The 20059-nt window shown below is 35.3% G+C and overlaps 3 protein-coding genes and 1 long non-coding RNA gene across 14 annotated transcripts; 3 read left to right on the top strand and 1 right to left on the bottom strand.

The window, feature by feature from the left end:
• LOC104721207 lies at positions 461-7145 on the top strand. 11 transcript variants are annotated; one of them, XR_002033843.1, is made up of 30 exons: positions 461-620; positions 734-857; positions 961-1061; positions 1223-1321; positions 1428-1514; positions 1669-1729; positions 1833-1941; positions 2084-2195; positions 2297-2358; positions 2492-2577; positions 2740-2851; positions 2949-3048; positions 3191-3248; positions 3349-3439; positions 3620-3741; positions 3841-3895; positions 3995-4049; positions 4149-4243; positions 4386-4496; positions 4745-4837; positions 4949-5008; positions 5116-5194; positions 5287-5484; positions 5575-5735; positions 5907-6001; positions 6079-6169; positions 6311-6423; positions 6522-6600; positions 6685-6757; positions 6907-7145. It is a non-coding gene; the product is annotated as an uncharacterized LOC104721207 (long non-coding RNA). The 11 variants fall into 11 exon arrangements; XR_002033842.1 differs by lacking the exon at positions 6522-6600 and having other exon boundaries at positions 5264-5484; positions 6907-7144; XR_002033848.1 differs by lacking the exon at positions 6522-6600 and having other exon boundaries at positions 3349-3401; positions 3689-3741; positions 6907-7143.
• On the top strand, positions 8156-9987 carry LOC104721206. The gene has a single exon (XM_010439135.2). It carries the CDS (start codon positions 8782-8784, stop codon positions 9757-9759), a length of 978 nt encoding a protein of 325 aa, XP_010437437.1. The 5' UTR covers positions 8156-8781; the 3' UTR covers positions 9760-9987.
• On the bottom strand, positions 12575-13054 carry LOC109127605. The gene is made up of 2 exons (XM_019232577.1): positions 12941-13054; positions 12575-12856 (listed from the first exon to the last, which is right to left on the bottom strand). The coding sequence occupies exons 1-2, from the start codon at positions 12996-12998 to the stop codon at positions 12672-12674; spliced, it is 243 nt and encodes an 80-aa protein (XP_019088122.1). The 5' UTR covers positions 12999-13054; the 3' UTR covers positions 12575-12671.
• On the top strand, positions 17197-19657 carry LOC104721204. Its single transcript, XM_010439133.2, has 7 exons — positions 17197-17436; positions 17717-17849; positions 17951-18054; positions 18144-18315; positions 18415-18555; positions 18645-18736; positions 18831-19657. The coding sequence occupies exons 1-7, from the start codon at positions 17345-17347 to the stop codon at positions 19495-19497; spliced, it is 1401 nt and encodes a 466-aa protein (XP_010437435.1). The 5' UTR covers positions 17197-17344; the 3' UTR covers positions 19498-19657.

Raw genomic sequence — 20059 nt, 5'->3', positions numbered from 1 at the left:
ACTACAGGTGAAAAATAAATGATCACGTGTTTCTACGGCATTGTTGCAGAATATACAGTCGCCAAGATGCTGATATTAATTAGTAATCATATGTAGAAGTGAATATATATTTAAAACCGTATGTTCGAACTGTGATGTACTGAAGTCTACAAGTCTACGTCTTTTTATTATTGTTTTTTACAAGTCTGGCCGGATCAGAGTCTTTCACTTGTAGTCAAGCAATCCCGGTTTGGCAAACCGGCAAATTTTGTAAGGAACCGAGTAAAAAATAAAATCAACATTGACAACTTTCTACTTGGGCCTATATTGGGCTTGTATAATCTATGATGGGCTTTTATTAGCCTATAAAAGTGATTTACTATTAGTGTTATTTTGCATTAGGGTTAATTCCTTTTTTCCTTTTTTTACCTTACAACAAAGTTTTCGCCTCTTTTGTTTATAAATATCTGACGACTCAAACTCAGTATCTGGAGAACACAAAATTATAGGGATCACAGACTCTTCAATTCAGAGAGAGAGAGAGAGAGTGAGCGACGAGAAAGAAAGAGAGCGACGAGAGAGAGAGTTCGAATCTTCTAGTGGCGGCAGCGACATCATGAAGAACAAGTCAAGAAGAGGAGGTAATCGTTTCGTGTTCTTCTTCGATTTTGATTTTTTTCTTTTGCTTTTTAAAATTAGGGTTTCGTTTTTTAGTAATAATGAGTTGTGTGTTCGATTTCGTGTTCCCAACCAGGAGGACGATGATTTACTCAGATTTATTATGTTTGGAGGATGAAGATTCAGAACACCAAAATCGGTGTCGGTCCGGCGTGCTCTTACAGTAAAAACAACATCAAAACTGTTCGAATTCAAAAAAGGTAATATCTAGGTCTTTTTGTCTTATAGGTGGCGCTGTTCCTCTTGTTGTTATAGTTTCTTTTTATTGTTTCTTTCTAATTGTGTTGATTCTTGTCATTGCAGGGTAACAATGATTGTTAAAAACATAGCTCTACAGTTTTTGATGTATGTCCGAGTCTCATTCAGCAAAAATCAGAGAGTGATAGAGCCAAAACAAGTCAGAGGTATCTCTTTCTCAACCCTAGGAATCGATTTTGATTTGTCTCTCTCTACTATTACAAATGTGTGTGTGTGTGTGTGTGTGTGTGTGAGAATGTTTTGCTTTTGAAACAAGCGCTCTGTTTTTGTCTATTAATCAATTGCTTTGTTGTTTCTTTTGAGGTAGGTGTGTGTTAATGTGTTCCAACCCTGACTACGTTGACTCAGATTTTTTTTCAAGGACGGTACCAAGTATATTCAGACCTAAACCGGTTGCCGGAGGAAGGTAACATATAGATAAATCTTTCTTCCCTTGTCCGCTTCCGTAAAAGTGAGTCGAATTTTCTTTTTAATTAATGTGTTTGTTTATTACTTTCGTTTTGGTTTAACAGGTGTGCGCGTGCTTGTTCGTGTTCCAACTCTCATCTGAGTGTTTTGCCTTTACTCAGGCACGTCGTTCCATTACTCACAAGCACTTAGTACGTTTCAGTAGTCCCCATCCATAAGTGAGACTGATAATTTTTGGTTTTATAATCCCTGAAGTTTTTTCCTTTTCTTTATTTTCTTCTGTTTCAAGTTTTGTGTATCTCCCTTAACCAATACTTTTGTTTTTTTTTTGTTTTGAACAACAAGATGCTAATGAAGTGTGAGGGATTATGACCTTAACCATGGAACACTCCTCTTCTTACTCTCTGTAAATGATCTCAAATTCCTCTATGTTTTTCGTTTCTTTTTCCTGTTTCAGGTTCATCCTTGACTACCCAATCACCTTTTTTTTTTTCTTTTTTGTTGAAAAGCAAGGTGCTACTGAAGTTGGAACTCGACAAGGCACCAGAATTCAAAGCAGCACCCTTTGAACAAAAAAGTTACTTGTCATTGCCTCATCCCAACAATTCCCTTCCACAGGTTGAAACTCTCTGATTCCTTAACTCCTCTCTTATCTTTATTTGGCGTGTGAATGTTTTTGCTTTTGAAATAAGAGTCTAGCTTTCGTTTGTATATGGTGATCTTCATTAATGTTGTTGTTTGTTTCTTTTGGCTGAAACAGGTGTGTGTGTGTGTCCCCGTGTTCCAACCAGGATGATGATTTTGTTTTTGAACAACAAGGTGCTACTCAAGTGTTAGGGATTAGGACCATGGAATACCCCTCTTATTGCTCTGTAAGTAATCTCAGATTCCTATATGCTTTTCTTTTCTTTGTCCTGTTTCAACTTCATCCTTTACCACCCAATGATCCTTTTTATTTTTATTGAACATCAAGGTGATACAGAAGCGGAACTCGACAAGGCACCAGAATCCAACGCATAAACTTTGAACAAAAAGGTACTTGTCATTGCCTTATCCCAACAATTCCCTTGCACATGTAATAAACTCTCTGATTTCTTAACTCTTCTCTTTATTTGGCGTGTGAATGTTCTTTCTTTCTTTCTAATTGTGTTGATTCTTATCACTGCAGGGAAATGATGATTGTTAATAACGTAGTTACAGTTTGATGTATGTCCGATTCTGATTCAGCAAATTCAAAGCCAAAATAAGCCAGAGGTATCTTTCTAAACCGTATATATGTATCGATTTTGATTTTTCTTTCTTTCTACTATTACAGTTACAGAGGTGGTGTGTGTGAATGTTTTGCTTTTGGAATTAGAGTTCTGTTTTGTGTTAATGGGATCTTAGTTAATCAATTGGTTTGTTGTTCCTTTTGAGGTGGTGAAACGAAACAGGTGTGTTCCAACCACGAGGACGTTGACTCAGATTTTTTCAAGGACAATACGAAGTATTTTCAGACCAAAAACAGTTGCCGGTGGGCGTTCTTAAAGTAACAACATCCAACTGATTTTTAAAGGTATATATAAGTGAGTCGGATTTTCTTTTTAATGGGTTTGTTTGTTTCTTTTGGGTTTAACATATGATAGAGATACATGTATGGTGGTTCACTTCCTTCCCATTAATGTTAACGTTGATGCTGAATTATGGACTCAAACGATGGCATTGAATTCCTCTTCTTATTGCTCTGTAAGTCATCTCAAAAAATTTACTCTTCTTTATCTTCTTCTGTTACAACCTTATCTCTATCCTCTAACCAATACTCTTTTTTTTTTTCCTTTTTTTTTTGTCAACTTTTTTTTTTCCTTTTTATTTTTTTGTCAACGACAAGGTGCTACTGAAGTGTTAGGGATTATGACCCAGACCATGGAACACCCTCTTATTCCTCTGTAAGAAATCTCAAATTCTTATCTGCTTTTCTTTTCTTTGTCTTGTTTCAAGTTCATCCTTGACTACACAATGATCCTTTTCTTTTATTGTTGATCTGAGGTTGGAACTCGACAAGGCACCAGAATTCAAAGCAGCACCCTTTGAACAAAACGGTACTTGTCATTGCCTCATGCCAACAATCCCTTTTTAGGTAATAAACTCTCTGATTCCTTAACTCTTCTCGTATCTTTATTTGGCGTTTGAATATTTTATACTTTTGAAATAAGAATCTAGCTTTTGTTTGTATATCGTGATCTTAAATAATGGGGTTGTTTGTTTTTTTTTTGGACTAAATAGCTGTGCGTTTGTTTGTTTCTTTTTGCTGAAACAGGTGTGTGTGTGTGTGTGTGTGTGTGTTCGTGTTCCAACCAGGATGATGATTTTGTTTGTGAACAACAAGGTACTACTGAAGTGTTAAAGATTATGACCATGGAACACCCCTCTTCTTGCTCTGTAAGTGATCTCAAATTCCTCTATATGTTTTTCTTTTCTTTTTCCTGTTTCAAGTTCATCCTTACCCATTGATCTTTTTTTTCTTTGTTGAACAAAAAGAAAAAGGTACTTGTCATGGCCCCAGAATTCAAAGCTACACCCCTCTTCTTGCTCTGTAAGTGATCTCAAATTCCTCTATATGTTTTTCTTTTCTTTTTCCTGTTTCAAGTTCATCCTTACCCATTGATCTTTTTTTTCTTTGTTGAACAAAAAGAAAAAGGTACTTGTCATGGCCCCAGAATTCAAAGCTACACCCCTCTTCTTGCTCTGTAAGTGATCTCAAATTCCTCTATATGTTTTTCTTTTCTTTTTCCTGTTTCAAGTTCATCCTTACCCATTGATCTTTTTTTTCTTTGTTGAACAAAAAGAAAAAGGTACTTGTCATGGCCCCAGAATTCAAAGCACCAATATTTGAACAAAGAGGTACTTGTCATGGCCTCATCCCAACAATTCCCTTCCACAGGTTTAAACTCTCTGATTCCTTAACTCTTCTGTTATCTTTATTTGGCCTGTTAATGTTTTTGTTTTTGAAATAAGAGTTTAGCTTTTCTTTGTATATGGTGCTCTTAAATAATGGGTTTGTTTGGTTCTTTTGGGTGAAACAGGTGTGTGTTCGTGTGTTCCAGCCAGATTATTTGGAGGATGACGTAGATTCAGACCAAAAATGGTCGCAGGTGGTCGTTCTTACAGTGACAACATCAAACTGATTTTTTAAGGTAATATAGGTCTTTCTTCCCTTGTCCGCTTCCATAAAACTGACTCGAATTTGCTTTGTAATGGGTTTGTTTGTTTCTTTTGGGTGAATCAAGCGTGTGCGTGTGCATGGTCCAACTCTCATTTGAAGTTTTGCCTTTACTCTGGCAAGTAGTTTCATTACGCGCAAGCACTCAATACGTTTGCTTCAGTAGTCACCATCCATAAGTGAGACTGAGACTTTTTGGTTTTGTTGTTGCAGCTTCTCTAGATGATGAAGATATATGGAGGTTCACTTTCTTTCCATTGATGTTAAGGACGATGCTGACTTATGGACCCAAACGATGGAAAATATTATTGCTCTGTAAGTCATCTCAAAGTTGTATTCTTTTCTGTATTTTCTTCTGTTTCAAGTTTATCTCTATCCTTTAACCAATACTCCTTTCTTTTTTCTTTTTCTTTTTTGAACAACAAGGTGCTAGTGAAGTGTTAGGTATTATGACCAAAGACCATGGAATACCCCTCTTCTTGCTCTGTAAGTAATCTCAAATTCCTCTCAGATTTTCTTTTCTTTTCTTTGTCCTATTTCGAGTTCATCCTTGTCTACCCAATGATTCTTTTTTTTTTTGGTTGAACAACAAGGTGCTACTGAAGTGAAACTCGACAAGGCACCAGAATTGTCTCAAGCCAAAGGCCGCAGTAATCATAAAAATGTATAAAGGTAGTTGACATTCTTAATAACCACTAGTCCACTATGGTCTCACGTTCTTCTTATTATAATATTTTTTAGTGTGTTGATTTCTTTCACTACAGGGAAATGAGTGTTAAATACTTAGCTAGCTCTAGCAATATGATTCATCAAAATCAAAGCCATCACAAGGAAAAAGCTAAATAATGGAAAATTATGACATGTGAGCCAATTATTGTTTCAAAATCAGCAAGGACTTCACCCCATAGCACCAGCTTTTACCTGCACCACAAAGAAGTTTCCAACATCTGCCATAATTCAAGGTAAATACCCTTCATCACTTAAGAACAGACTCATAGCTTGATGGATCTGTTTTATTAGTGTACAAAGATCTCATTTTCTTATTGTTGCAGGGGCTTCATCTTCAAACAATTGCATTGACTAATAATAATGCAGAGACATTTTCAATAGCAGCTTCAACGGAAGTTTCTCAAGTGGAGAATCAAAATGTAGAACTCTGTGATTACTTTGAGGATTATGAAAGTTTAGACTACCTGGTATTTATACTTTTGAGGTAAGATTTACAAAGTTTAGATTTATCACATTTTCGTTCGTGATCAAGTCTAGGTTCAAGATTGGATTTATGTAAAACAACATCAAATTGCTCGATTCGAAGGTAAATTAGGTCTTTGTCTTGTCTCTTGTTATAGTTTTTCTTCTAATGTGTTGATTCTTATCACTGCAGGGACAGAGTGTTACATGCTACAGTTTGATCCGAGTCCGAGAGAGACAGAGAGAGAGAGAGAGAGAGAGAGATGGAGAGAGCAAACAGACTTGAAGGTATCGTTTCTTTATTTTCTTCTGTTAGAAGTTTATCTCTATCCTTTAACCAATACTCCCTTATTCTTTTTTTGAAGTTGGAACTCCACAAGGCACCATAATTCAACGCATAGCCTTTGAACAAAAAGGTACTTGTCATTGCCTCATGCCAAAAATTCCCTTCCACAGGTAAACTCTCTGATTCCTTAACTCTTCTCCTATCTTTATTTGGCGTGTGAATGTTTTTTACTTTTGAGATAAGAGTTTTGCTTTTGTTTGTATATGGTGATCTTAAAAAACGGGTTTGTTTGTTTCCTTTGGGTGAAACAGGTGCGTGTTCGTGTGTTCCAAAACCTTTTTTTTTGGAGGATGAAGTAGATTCAGACGAAAAACGGTTGCCGGCGGGCGTTCTTACAGTAACAACATCATACTGATTTTTAGAGGTAAGATTTACAAAGTTTAGATTTATCATATTTTCTTTCATGATCGAGTCTAGGTTTAAAAATTGGATTTATGTTTGATTTTGGGACCTGTTTCCAAGATTTCTTGCACATTTACGTATATGTGTGTGTTTGGACGTTAAGTAGACAAGGCACCAGAATCGTCTCAAGCCAAACAAAGTAATCAGAAAAGTATATAAAGGTAGTTGACATTCACTTTCCTCTTGTTACAATATTTTAATGTGTTGATTCTTTTCACTGCAGGGAAACGAGTGTTAATGACGTAGCACTGCATAATCAAATGCAAAAGTTTATGACCAAATCTTCTTCTTGCTCTGTAAGTAATCACAGAGTCCTGTTTTTTCAAAATTAAGAATTGCGTAGACTGTGTAGTAATCTCTCAATGCAAGAAATTTCATCTTTCATCTGTGATTTATTGGAGTTATATTGATTTGAGGTTTGATAAAATATTAAATTGGTTTTAAGGAATGAATCAAAAGAGCGATAAAAAAAAGTATGGGAGGAGCAGTAGAAAACAGAAGTATGGGATGCTCGTTGGGTTTGGCAACGTGTCTATGATACAATCATACAACGGCTATATTTTGACATTGTCAATTTTTTTACATGGCGTCGTGAGTTAGCCTTGAGAGTGACTTAGATGTTTACATGACCGAAGATATTGTTGACTTCACACGTGAGAGGGATTAACGACGTAAAATTACACAATTCATAAATAAGATCATTTTAAAATTCATAAAATTAACAACAAGTCATAAATAAGATCATTTACAACAATTCTTACATAAAATTAACGACGCAACCATACCAAACACTTATTTTTAATCTTGAGGACATACGCAATGGCAGGCTGTAGCAAAGCATAATGGTTTGCATCCTGGCCTACAAAAACTTGTCATAAGTCGCTTAATAACTGGTAGGGAAGCTTCCTGTTGCAACAAGTGTCGAGAAGTTTCTTCAAGTAAGAGACGTTTCGTCTCAACAATCTCAACTGTTACGGATATTATTACTACAACACAAAAGAAAACATATTCTTTAATACATTAGTAACACAATATAATTCTTTAATACCATATTATATTAAAAAAAAGTTGAATTTACCAATAAAAGCTAAAAAGATGATGAAAGCAGCTTTTGATGAAGATTTTCCCATAGTCATGTAAGTTTGTTTTGTTTTTTTTTTCTTTTTCTTTGGATAAGCTTGTAAAACTAGAAAGAGTTGATGAAGAAGATGACAATATCTGAAATAATGTATAACGTTTATATAGAATAGAGAAAGTGTACTAATTTAGTAAAACTAAATATGAAAGATTCTGCGTCAACGATATTTATGAACAAGATAAGAATAGAAAAATATGTTTTGAAAGATGAATAGTTTGTTACCAACAAAAAAAAAAAAAAAAAAAAAAAAAAAAANNNNTCTTAAATATGGTAGATAAATATGGGACTCAAAAAAATATGACTATACACAAAATAAGTTTGACTCAGTAAAAACCCACGACTAAAATCCAGCCTATTACAGCCCAAGCCCATTTAGAATCAATGAATCACACATGTCAATCAACAAATTAATTTACTCACTTCCGCAAAAATTTGCATTTTAAAATCTGGTAACAGAATCACTCATTCAAAAGTGCTTTGACTGATGCCTGACGGTATAATCAAAATTTTCATATATTATTTTAGTCCTTAAAGCGAAAAGATCACAAACCTGATTTTATACTTTCCTAAATTCATGGTAACATAATTGCTGACGTGTGACGGTGTTATTTAAGGGAGGTATCGTCTCTTGCATCTAGGACCACATCATCCGTGCATTACACATACTATATCATATATCTCATGGAGTATCTTTTATACTTAAAAAACAATGTAACAAAATCTTCCAAAGATCTTGAATTGAATTCAACGAGGTACCCACACATTAAAAAAATAGTGCATTGCATTTGTAACCTCCAAAAGAAACAAAATCCAACGAGACTAGAAATAATTATAATGTTAAAGAATTGTAAATGGGCGGTGGCTTTGGTGCATGAAAAGAGGTGTGAAAAAGGTTTTGGTTTTAGTAACCGAAACCGAAACATCGAACTTCGACAACGATTTAACTCAATATTCAAACGACATAGCATTTATTGAGCCTTACGTGTTCTGTTCTACCTTAGTGAAATTACCCACACTCTCTTCACATGGTCTTCACGTCTTAGCTAAGCTAGGGTCCTACTCATTGACATTTATGTACATTTATGTCGTTATGTGTATCTTTTTTATATAAACCCTAGAGTGAAAGAACCGAACAGAGCACAACTCGACTCGAATAACCCATTTTCATCATCATTACCTGAGATGTATATGTCCTCATTGTCTCCGAGGCTCCACAAAGCATACAAATCTAGATGTGTTAGTTTACCAGTCAGGTCTCATCCTAGTCTTAGGAGGATTCAAGAAGTGGTCTCCAAGATTAGAGCTTTGGGGTCGTCTTCGTTGGACTCGAGGACGATGGTCCGTGACGGTCTCTCTGGTCTCACCGACCTTTACAGATGTTTAAGTGAAGATCTCTTCAAATCTTCTTCTGAAACTCAGCAAGCTCTTCTTAATGGTGGTGGTTTGATGGATGAGCTTCTTGAAGCGTCTCTGAAGTACTTAGAGGTTTGCGGAGGAGCTAAGGACGCGGCGTCGAAAATCAAGAAGAGTGTTGTTGAGCTTCAGTCGGCTTTAAGAAGGAGCAAGAAAGGAGGTGAGTTTAGCCTTGAGAGTGACGTGGATGCTTACATGGCGTCGAGGAAAGAGATCAAGAAGGAGCTCAAGAAGTATATGGTAATGTCGAAAGAGACAGACGCGTCTTTGGAGAGTGTTTGGTGCGATGGTGATGATCAAGAGACGAGTGCTTTAGTTAGAGTGATGCAAGAGACGAGTGTGATGACTTGTTTTGTGTTACGCTCGGTCTTCTCGTTCTTGTCGTCGCCTAAAGGGTTAACGACTAAGAATCATCATCACCACAAAGGTTGGGGGATTGTTATGAAGCTTGTGAAGAAAGGTATAGATCATCATCACCAGGAGAAGAGAGATCTTGAGAAGGGCTTTTCTTGTCTCGAGCTTGAAGCGATGGAATCTGAGCTGGGGAAGCTCGTTGTCATGACAACGAAGGAAGATCAGGAAGAAGTGAAAAGAGTTAGCGAAGAAGTATGTGAGAAGATTCAATGCGCATTGGTTAGATCCGAAGGTGTAGAGGCAGCCATGGAAGAGCTTGAAGAGGGACTTGAAGGATTGTTCAAGGTAATGATACAAGCTAGAGTCTCTCTTCTTAACATACTCTCCACTTAATTCAAAATGGATCGGATTCGAATTTCTTGGTATGGATTCCGAAATAAATTACTTGCTCTAGACCGGGTTTATTGGTTTTAAAATCTTGGTTTGGGGTTTTTTTTTTTTCACTTGTATGTTGAGAGAGTTTAAACATGCGTCCATATTTTAGAGGATGTGTGTTTGTTCTAAGTTTGTAACTCCGTTCAGGTGTGAACCATCTCTTGTAAATTTTTGTACTATACTATAATTAAAATATCTATAGTTCTACCGCTTACAAACAAAAAATATGGATGCAGAATCACTAAATTTAATTATTAAAATAGGATAATTTATTATTATTATTATGATTATTATTATTTCGTAAAAATGAAATATTACAGCCGAAGCCCATTATTGAATCAATGAATCACACATATGTAATAAAAATAAATCAACAAGCCACGGTGCTATTGAAACTTTTCACTGCTTTGGATGCTCGTTGGATTTGGCAACGTGTCTATGATACAACGGCTATATTTTGACATCGTCACAGTTTGACCCGAGTCAATGAATGAGGCTTAACGGTCCGCTGAAATTAGTACAGTAACGCTCGCTAAGCCTCCTTCTTCTACATCTCTTTTATTTTATTCTTTCTTTTGTGTCAAGGGTGAGAAAAAAATGACGGCGGCTGGAGTAGCCTCTGCGCAGACTAAAGAAGCTCATGAAGTATAGTCTTTCTCTCTAAATGGCAGAGCGTCGAAATAATAACTAATTAAATTTCACTCACGCTTCTTGTAGATGACATATTATTATGATTTATGAGGACTTTTGTCTCTTCAATTGTTTTTATTGTTTTCATTTGTATTGATAAATATTTGAATTTCTCGAACCAATGAAAATAAAATCCAATGGCTAAATATGAGAGTGAAGCTGAACATAAGATGGCGATACATCCAAGAACATATTTTTATTAGTTTGATTTCACAATTCTCACATAAAATTAACGAATCAACCATACCAAACACTTATTTTTGACCTGGAGGACATACGCAATGGCAGGCTGTAGCAAAGCATAATGGTTTGCAATCTGGCGTACAAAAACTAGCGATAAGTGGCTTAATAACTGGTAGTGAAGCTTCGTGTTGCAATAAGTGTAGAGAAGTTTTTTCAAGTAAGAGACGTTTTGCCTCAACGATCTCAACTGTTACGGATATCATCACTACAACACAAAAAAGTGTATAATAAAACATTAGTAACACAATTTGAATTCTTTAATACCATATTATATAAAATATTGAATTTACCAGTAAAAGCTAAAAAGATGATGAAAGCAGCCTTCGATGAAAATTTTCCCATAGTTACGAAAATCTATTTTTCTTTCGATAACGTTTAGAACTAGAAAGAGTTGGTGAAGATAACAGTTTCTGTTGTATTTTGGAGTTGGACAATGTATTATGACCTTTTTATACGAGAAAGTGTGATATTTTAGTAAAATAATATCAAAGATTTTGTGCCAGTGAGGTTTTGGATTAGATAAGATAGAATCTACCAATATGGTAGATAATCAAATTGTCAACTCTTTCTACTTATTACCTAAGATTTATCTTAACATGATGAGACCATCAAGATATATTCAAATGGTTTCAATAAATAGAAGCCCATGAACAAAATCCAGCTTATTACAGCCCAAGCCCATTATATAATCAATGCATCACAAATATGTCGATCAACAAGCCATGGTGCTATGAAAATGAAACTTTTCACTGCTAAGGATGCTTTGCTTGGGATGCTCGTTGGGTTTGGCAACGTGTCTATTATACAACGGCTATATTTTAACATCGTCATTGTTTTACATGGCGTCGTGATTTTGGCCTTGATAGTGACGTAGATGTTTACATGGCGTCGAGGAAAGATATCAAGAAGGAGACCCAGAAATATATGAAAATGTCGAAAGAGAGACAGACGCGTCTTTGGAGAGTGTTTGGTGTAAGGGTGATGATCAAGAGACGAATGCTTTGGTTACAGTGATGCAAGAGATGAGTGTAATGACATTTTTTTGTGTTACGCTCTGTGTCTTCTCCTGCTAGTCGTCGCCGAAAGGTTTAAAGAAAGAATCATCATCACCACAAGAGACGAGAGTGATGACTTGTTTTGTGTTACGCTCTGTCTTCTCCTGCTAAAGTCTATCTTCTTAACATCCTCTGACTCCGTGTAATTCAAAACGGATCAGATTCGAAAATAATTTTTTTTGCTCTTGACCAGGTCGATTGGTTTTCAAATCTTGGTTTGGTTTCTCTTTTTTCAGAGAGTTTAAACATGCGTCCATGTTTTAAAGGATGTGTGTTTGTTGACTTGTTGTATAAGTTTGTAACTCATTCAGGTGCGAACATCTCTTGTATAAAGTTTATGCACTTATTATAATTATATGAGAATAGTACTAGCTAGACTATAAATATCTATAATTTTACTGCCTAAAACGATAAATGTGAAGAGATATATATGAATGCAGAATGCCAGAATCACTAGTTTACTTAAAATAGGATAATTAGTTAATTACTGATAATTAGTATTATTATTTCGTAAAAAGCAATTTACATATGGCAAAGTTGCAATAATAATTAATTAAATAATTGTCACCAATTTTTGCGGATATATTAACTATTTACACTATGAGGACTTTTGGCTGTTTAATTAGTAATTTATTGTTCCATATTGTAATAAAAAATTATTAAATAAATAATTCATTTTTTCGAATAGAAGAAAATGAAATCCATCGGCTAAATATGGGAGTAAAGCCTACGGTGGCGGTACTTCCAAGAACGTATTTTTCTTAGTTTGATTCACACAATTCTCACTTTAAACTTTAAGTAGACAACAATATCAAACTGAAACACTATTTTGTTTTTAATTCAGTTGCGATTACCATGTATACTTTTGAGACATGGATCACATTATTCACATACGCAGTAGCAGCCTGTACCAAAACATAATTCTTTGCATGGTGGCGTACAACGTTCAAACCTACCAAGTGGCTTAACCGTCAGTGAAAAAGCTTCATGATGCAATAAGTCTAGAAGAGTTTCTTCAAGTAAGAGACGTTTCGCCTCAACGATCTCAACTGTTACGGATATCATCACTATAACACAAAAAAGTGTATAATAAACATTAGGAACACAATATAATTCTTTAATACCATATTATATGAAAACATTGAATTTACCAATAAAAGCTAAAAAGATGATGAAAGCAGCCTTCGATGAAGATTTTCCCATCGTCATGTCAATCTGTTTTGTTTTTTATTATTATTTTTCTTTTGATAAGCTTGTAGAACTAGAAAGAGTTGGTGACGAAGATAAGAATATTTGATACAATGCTAACGTTTATATAGGATAGAGATTAGATATTAATACTGTCAAAGATTTTTTGGTAATGATATGGTTGAATAAAATCAGATAAAATCTCCTAATATGGTGGTTAGATAATAAGTTTGACTCAAAAATATTTGACTCAAACTAGTATCCAGCCTGTTATGGAATCAATGAATCACACATGTGAATCAACAAACCACGGTGCTATTGAAACTTTTTTCACTGCTTAGGGATGCTTTTGCTTGGGATGCTCGTTGGGTTTGGAACCGTGTCTATGATACAACGGCTATATTTTGATCGTCAATTTTTTTACATGGCGTCGTGAGTTTAGCCTTGAGAGTGACGTAGATGTTTACATGGCGTCGAGGAAAGATATCAAGAAGGAGATCCAGAAGTATATGATAATGTTGAAAGAGAGACAGACGCGTCTTTTGGAGAGTGTTTGGTGTGATGGTGATGATCAAGAGACGAATGCTTTGGTTAGAGTGATGCAAGAGACGAGTGTGTAACGACTTGTTTTGTGTTACGCTATGTGTCTTCTCCTGCGCTAGTCGTCGCCGAAGGTTTAAAGACAGAATCATCATCATCACCACAAGGGGTGCAGGGGATTGTTGATTCAAGGACGAGAGTGTAATGACTTGTTTTGTGTTACGCTCTGTCTTGTCCTGCTAGAGTCTCTCTTCTTAACATCCTCTTCGTATTATTCAAAAAACGGATCAGATTCGAAAATAAATTATTTGCTCTTGACCAGGTCGATTGGTTTTCAAATCTTGGTTTGGTTTTTTTTTTTTTTTTTTTAAGAGAGAGTTTAGACATGCGTCCATGTTTTAGAGGATGTGTGTTTGTTGCATCAGTTTGTAACTCGTTCAGGTGCGAACATCTCTTGTATAAAGTTTATGCACTTATTATTATTATGAGAAAAGGACTAGACTATAATTTTACTGCCTAAAACGAGAAATGTGAAGATATATATATATGAATGCAGAATCACTAAATTTTAATGTTTAAAATAGTTACTGCCTAAAACGAGAAATGTGAAGATATATACATATGAATGCAGAATCACTAATTTTAATGTTTAAAATAGGATATTATTATTTCGTAAAAAGCAATTTACATATGGCAGAGTTGCATTAATAATTAATTAAACTATTAACTATTTACTATGAGGACTTTTGCATGTTTCATTAGTATATTATTGTTTCATATATATATATATTTTTAAAAAATAGTAGATAAATCTTTCATTTTTTCGAACCGAAGAAAATGAAATCCAGAGGCTAAACGTGTATTTTTCGTAGTTTGATTGACACAATTCTCAAATTAAAACGTATTTTTCTTAGTTTGATTCACACAATTCTAAAATAAAAATTTAAGTAGACAACAATACCAAACAGAAACAGTATTTTATTTTTAATTCAGTTGCGATTACAATGTATACTTTTGAGATCTGGATCACATTATTCACATACGCAGTAGCAGCCTGTACCAAAACATAATTCTTTGCATGGTGGCGTACAACGTTCAAACCTACCCAGTGGCTTAACCGTCAGTGAAGAAGCTTCATGATGCAATAAGTCTAGAGGAGTTTCTTCAAGTAAGAGACGTTTCGTCTCAGCGATCTCAACTGTTACGGATATCATCACTACAACACAAAAAAAAGTATAATAAAACATATATTAGTAACACATTATTATTCTTTAATACAATATTATATAAAAACATTGAATTTACCAATAAAAGCTAATAGGATGATGAAAGCAGCCTTGGATGAAGATTTTCCCATCGTCATGTCAATATGTTTTGTATGTTCTTTTTCTTCCGGTAAGCTTGTAGAACTAGAAAGAGTTGGTGAAGAAGATGACAATATCTGAAACAATGTTAATTAACGTTATATAGGATCGAGAAAGTGTGCTATTTTAGTAAAATTAATACTATCAATGATTTTTGGTAATGAAATGTTTGAATAAGATAAGATAAAATCTCCTAATATGTGGTTAGATAATAAGTTTAACTCAAAAATATTTGACTCACCCTAGAATCCAGCCTGTTAGGGAATTAATGAATCACACATGTGAATCAACAAGCCACGGTGCTATTGAAACTTTTTTTTCACTGCTTAGGGATGCTTTTGCTTGGGATGCTCGTTGGGTTTGGCAACGTGTCTATGATACAACGGCTATATTTTGACATCGTCAATTTTTTTACATGGCGTCGTGAGTCAGCCTTGAGAGTGACGTAGATGTTTACATGGCGAGGAAAGATATCAAGAAGGAGATCCAGAAGTATATGATAATGTTGAAAGAGAGACAGGCGCGTCTTTTGGAGAGTGTTTGGTGTGATGGTGATGATCAAGAGACGAATGCTTGGTTAGAGTGATGCAAGAGACGAGTGTGTAATGACTTGTTTTGTGTTACGCTATGTGTCTTCTCCTGCGCTAGTCGTCGCCGAAGGTTTAAAGACAGAATCATCATCATCACCACAAGGGTTGCAGGGGATTGTTGATTCAAGAGACGAGAGTTTAATGATGACTTGTTTTGTGTTACACTCTGTCTTGTCCTGCTAGAGTCTCTCTTCTTAACATCCTCTCCGTATAATTCAAAAACGGATCAGATTCGAAAATAAATTATTTGCTCTTGAGTCTTGACCAGGTCGACTGTTTTTTTTTTTTTTGAGAGAGTTTAGACATTCGTCCATGTTTTAGAGGATGTGTGTTTGTTGTATAAGTTTTGTAACTCGTTCAGGTGCGAACATCTCTTGTATAAAGTTTATGCACTTATTATAATTATGAGAAAAGGACTAGATTATAAATATCTATAATTTTACTGCCTAAAACGAGAAATGTGAAGAAATATATTTGAATGCAGAATCACTAGTTTTAATGTTTAATATAGGATAATTACTGATTATTAGTATTATTTCGTAAAAAGCAATTTACATATGGCATAGTTGCAATAATAATTAATTAAACAAATGTCACCATTTTTTGTGGATATATTAACTATTTACTATGAGGACTTTTGCATGTTCAATTAGTATATTATTGTTTCATATTTTTTTTTTTAAAATAGTAGACAAATCTTTCATTTGTTTTCGAACCGAAGAAAATGAAATCCAAAGGCTAAAGGTACGTATTTTTCTTAGTTTGATTCACACAATTCTCAAATAAAAGCGTATTTTTCTTAATTTTATTGACACAATTCTCAAATAAATAAAAATTTAAGTATACAACCATACCAAACAATATTTTATTTTTAATTCAGTTGCGATTACTATGTACATCGTTTACTTTGAGCCCTAGATCATATTATTCACATACGCAGTTGCAGCCTGTACCAAAACATAATTCTTTGCATGGTGGCGTACAACGTTCAAACCTACCAAGTAAGAGACGTTTCGCCTCAACGATCTCAACATTTAGGGATATCATCACTACAACACAAAAACAAAGTGTATAATAAAACATTAGTAACACAATATAATTGTTGACAAAAAAAAACACAATATAATTCTTTAATACCATATTATAAAAAAAATTTGAATTTACCGATAAAAGCTAAAAGGATGATGAAAGCAGCCTTTGATAAATATTTTCCCATCGTCATGTAAATCTGTTTTGTTTTTTTTTGGATAAGCTTGTAGAATTATAAAAGAGTTGGTGAAGAAGATGACAATATATGAAACAATGTATAATGTTTATATAGAATAGAGAAAGTGTGCTAATTTAGTAAAATTAAATATGAAAGATTCTGCATCAACGATATTTATGAACAAGATAAAAATAGAAAAATAATTTTTAAAAGATGAATAGTTTTGTTACCAAAAAAAAAGAAAAAAAAAGATAAGAATAGAATCTCTTAAATATATGGTAGATAATAAGTTTGACTAAAAAAAAAATTAACTAGACACAAAATAAGTTTGACTCAGTAAAAGCCCATGACTAAAACCCAGCCTATTACAGCCCCAAGCCCATTTAGAATCAGTGAATCACACATGTCAATCAACAACAAGCCACGGTGCTTAGGATGCTCGTTGGGTTTGGCAACGTGTCTATGGTACAACGGCTATATTTTGACATGGTCACAATTTGTCCCGAGTCCAGCTAATTTAAGTCGGTGTGTTCTTGTGGGACCAAAAAAGAGCGTTACTTTACTAATTTCAGCGGACCGTTACTTACACACTCACACTAGCGTCCTTGTTCAACATCTATTTTCTTATTCTTTCTTCTGTGTCAGAGACGCGGTGGTGAGAAGATAATGACGGCGGCTGGAGTAGCCTCTGCGCAGACCAAGAAGCTCATGAAGTTCAGTCTTTCTCTCTTCCGTCGTGGCTTTAACTCCTCTAAATGGTATGGTACTCTACTCATCATCTTTATCGATTTAATGTTTCTTAGATTCGTAATTTTCCTCCAATCTGGTTCACTGCTCAAGAAATAATTGAAAAGTTAGGGTCTTTTAAGTGTGGTGACACTTTTTATCTCGAGATTCGATCTGGGCATGCTTTAGTTTCTTAATTTTATAGGAAAAAAGTTTGAATTTTGATCTGCGTTTGAGAAATTACAGATCTAGGCTATTCTAAGATTCAAAGTCTGTGTTTTCTTTTTTGTTGGATTTTGATTGGGGAAAAAGCAAAACGGCGGCGAAGATGGCTGTGGCTCGGATTAAGCTACTGAGGAACAAGAGACAAGTTGTGGTGAAGCAGATGAGGCGTGACATCGCTGTTCTTCTTCAATCCGGTCAAGATGCAACTGCTCGAATCAGAGTATATTTCACTTTCCTGCCTCAGTTTTTTTCTAAAGAAATTTTCTTGCAATTTCATTCAGTTCGATGAAAGATTTTGGCTTTGTGACAAATTTTCCACAGGTTGAGCATGTGATTAGGGAACAGAACATTCAGGCAGCTAACGAACTCATCGAGCTTTTCTGTGAACTTATTGTTTCTCGACTCACTATCATCACCAAGCAGAAGTATGTTCATAGCTATTATTAGTTTTCAATTATCTCTTTACTTGACTTCAGTTTTGGGTTCTTATATGTTGTTTGCCTTTCTTTTTTAGGCAATGTCCTGTGGATCTTAAGGAAGGTATTGCTAGTTTGATTTTCGCTGCGCCTAGATGCTCTGAGATCCCTGAGCTTGGAGATCTCAGAGACATTTTTGAGAAGAAATATGGGAAAGATTTTGTATCTGCTGCTACTGATTTGCGTCCTAGCTGCGGCGTTAACCGGATGGTAACTAAATCATTCATCCATGTTTCTTTCTTTCTGGTTCTCATATCATATGCAACATGGTATATCTTGAACTTTATTTTCTCTCTTGTGCATTTGTAGTTGATTGATAAGCTTTCGGTTAGAAATCCGGGTGGAGAATACAAACTGAAAATCATGAAGGAAATTGCAAAGGAATTCCAGGTTGATTGGGACACTACAGAGACAGAACAAGAACTTCTCAAACCTGAAGAAGAAAGCATTGTATGTCTCTCTTAATCTCCCTCTTTACTTCCTCTTTGTTTTTTTTCAAAATCAGCATCTTAAAAGCTGTGAACTTCATGTATTAACAGGGCGGGCCACGTAAGTTTGTAAGCGCCTCAAGCTTACCGGTTAATCGTGCAGCTAGCAACGAGCCTATTGATCGTACCAAAGCAGTGCCGAGGTATGTATGCATTTCAGATATTGGTTCAACAATGTCGATGACTTAGTATGGGATCAGAAAAAATATGAAGTTTTCTTATTGTTTTGCTTGTCAGATCGAGTAGTAGCACGAGCATCAGCACGCATTATCATGACACTGAGTCAGCAGCGGAAGCAGCTACAGAATTAGCCAAACAGGCAGTTGCAGCAGCACAAGTAGCCTCCTTATTAGCTACCAGAAGAGACAGCACCAAGGAGTTCTCTGTATCTTCCGATCATTCAACATATCAGAAGGATTCACAGTACATGGATCATCATCATCCAGGTTCAAGGAGACAATCACGAGACTCCGAAACAAGTTCATATTACGCAAAACCTAGTGCAGAAAACAGAGGCATCGGTAGAAGATACAGCTACAACAACCCGGGTGTTAATGAATCTGAATACGAGGAAGACTACACCAAGACCGAAGCAGAAGCAAAGGAAACAATGAGGAGGAGACACAGCTACAGCTCTTCATCACTTCCTACTCCTCCTCCTCCTGCAACTTCTGAGATCAAGTTTGATGAGTCAGACTACTACGAGGAAGAGACAGAGCCAGAAGAACCACCGCAGGCTCGTGTTTCTTCTCTCCCACCAAACCGAGCACCGCCTCAGGCTCCTCAGTCCGATGAGTCCAGACGGGACTCAAGCGGTCACCATGTTCACCCAAAACTACCTGACTATGATATGTTGGCTGCACGTTTTGAAGCAATCAGACACAGTAAAGGCCCGTTGATCTGAAGCCAGAAACTTCCACTACTGCTATGTGTTCATTTTTTGTGTATGAAAAAGAACGAAGACACATTTTTTATTTACTACTTTAGTACTTACTGAATAACGGTTCGGTTTTGTTGTGATCTTGTCAGAAAGACAGAAAATATAGTTAAACCGTTACATATAATCTGAACTGGAAACTGGCTTTTCAGAAATCCAAAATATATGCTAAACAGTTATTGACATTAATTCATTAATCTTTATAAATTAAATTAGCACTAAGTTAGGATATTGGCCTTAGGTTAACATGCCATCAGATTCGGTGTTATCTTTTTCTCTACGTTAGGATACATAACTACTTATTGTGCATGTATTTTTAAGTTTCAATCTTAGAAGCTCTCGCTGTTTGAAGTTGTTTCTCTGACAAGTAATAACATCACAGAGAGAACCCGTCGATTACTCAAAGATGGATAAAAGCCAGTGGTCTGATTTACCTGAAGCATCAATCTGATTGTAAACCGTTACTCCTACTACATGATGCGTCCACCGTATCATTAGCTGGCGACATATAAATTTTAATTGGAATAAT

This window comes from Camelina sativa, chromosome 11 (genome assembly GCF_000633955.1).
Source record: "Camelina sativa cultivar DH55 chromosome 11, Cs, whole genome shotgun sequence".
Classification (NCBI taxonomy): domain Eukaryota; kingdom Viridiplantae; phylum Streptophyta; class Magnoliopsida; order Brassicales; family Brassicaceae; genus Camelina; species Camelina sativa.
This window is presented reverse-complemented; position numbering and strand designations above follow the sequence as displayed.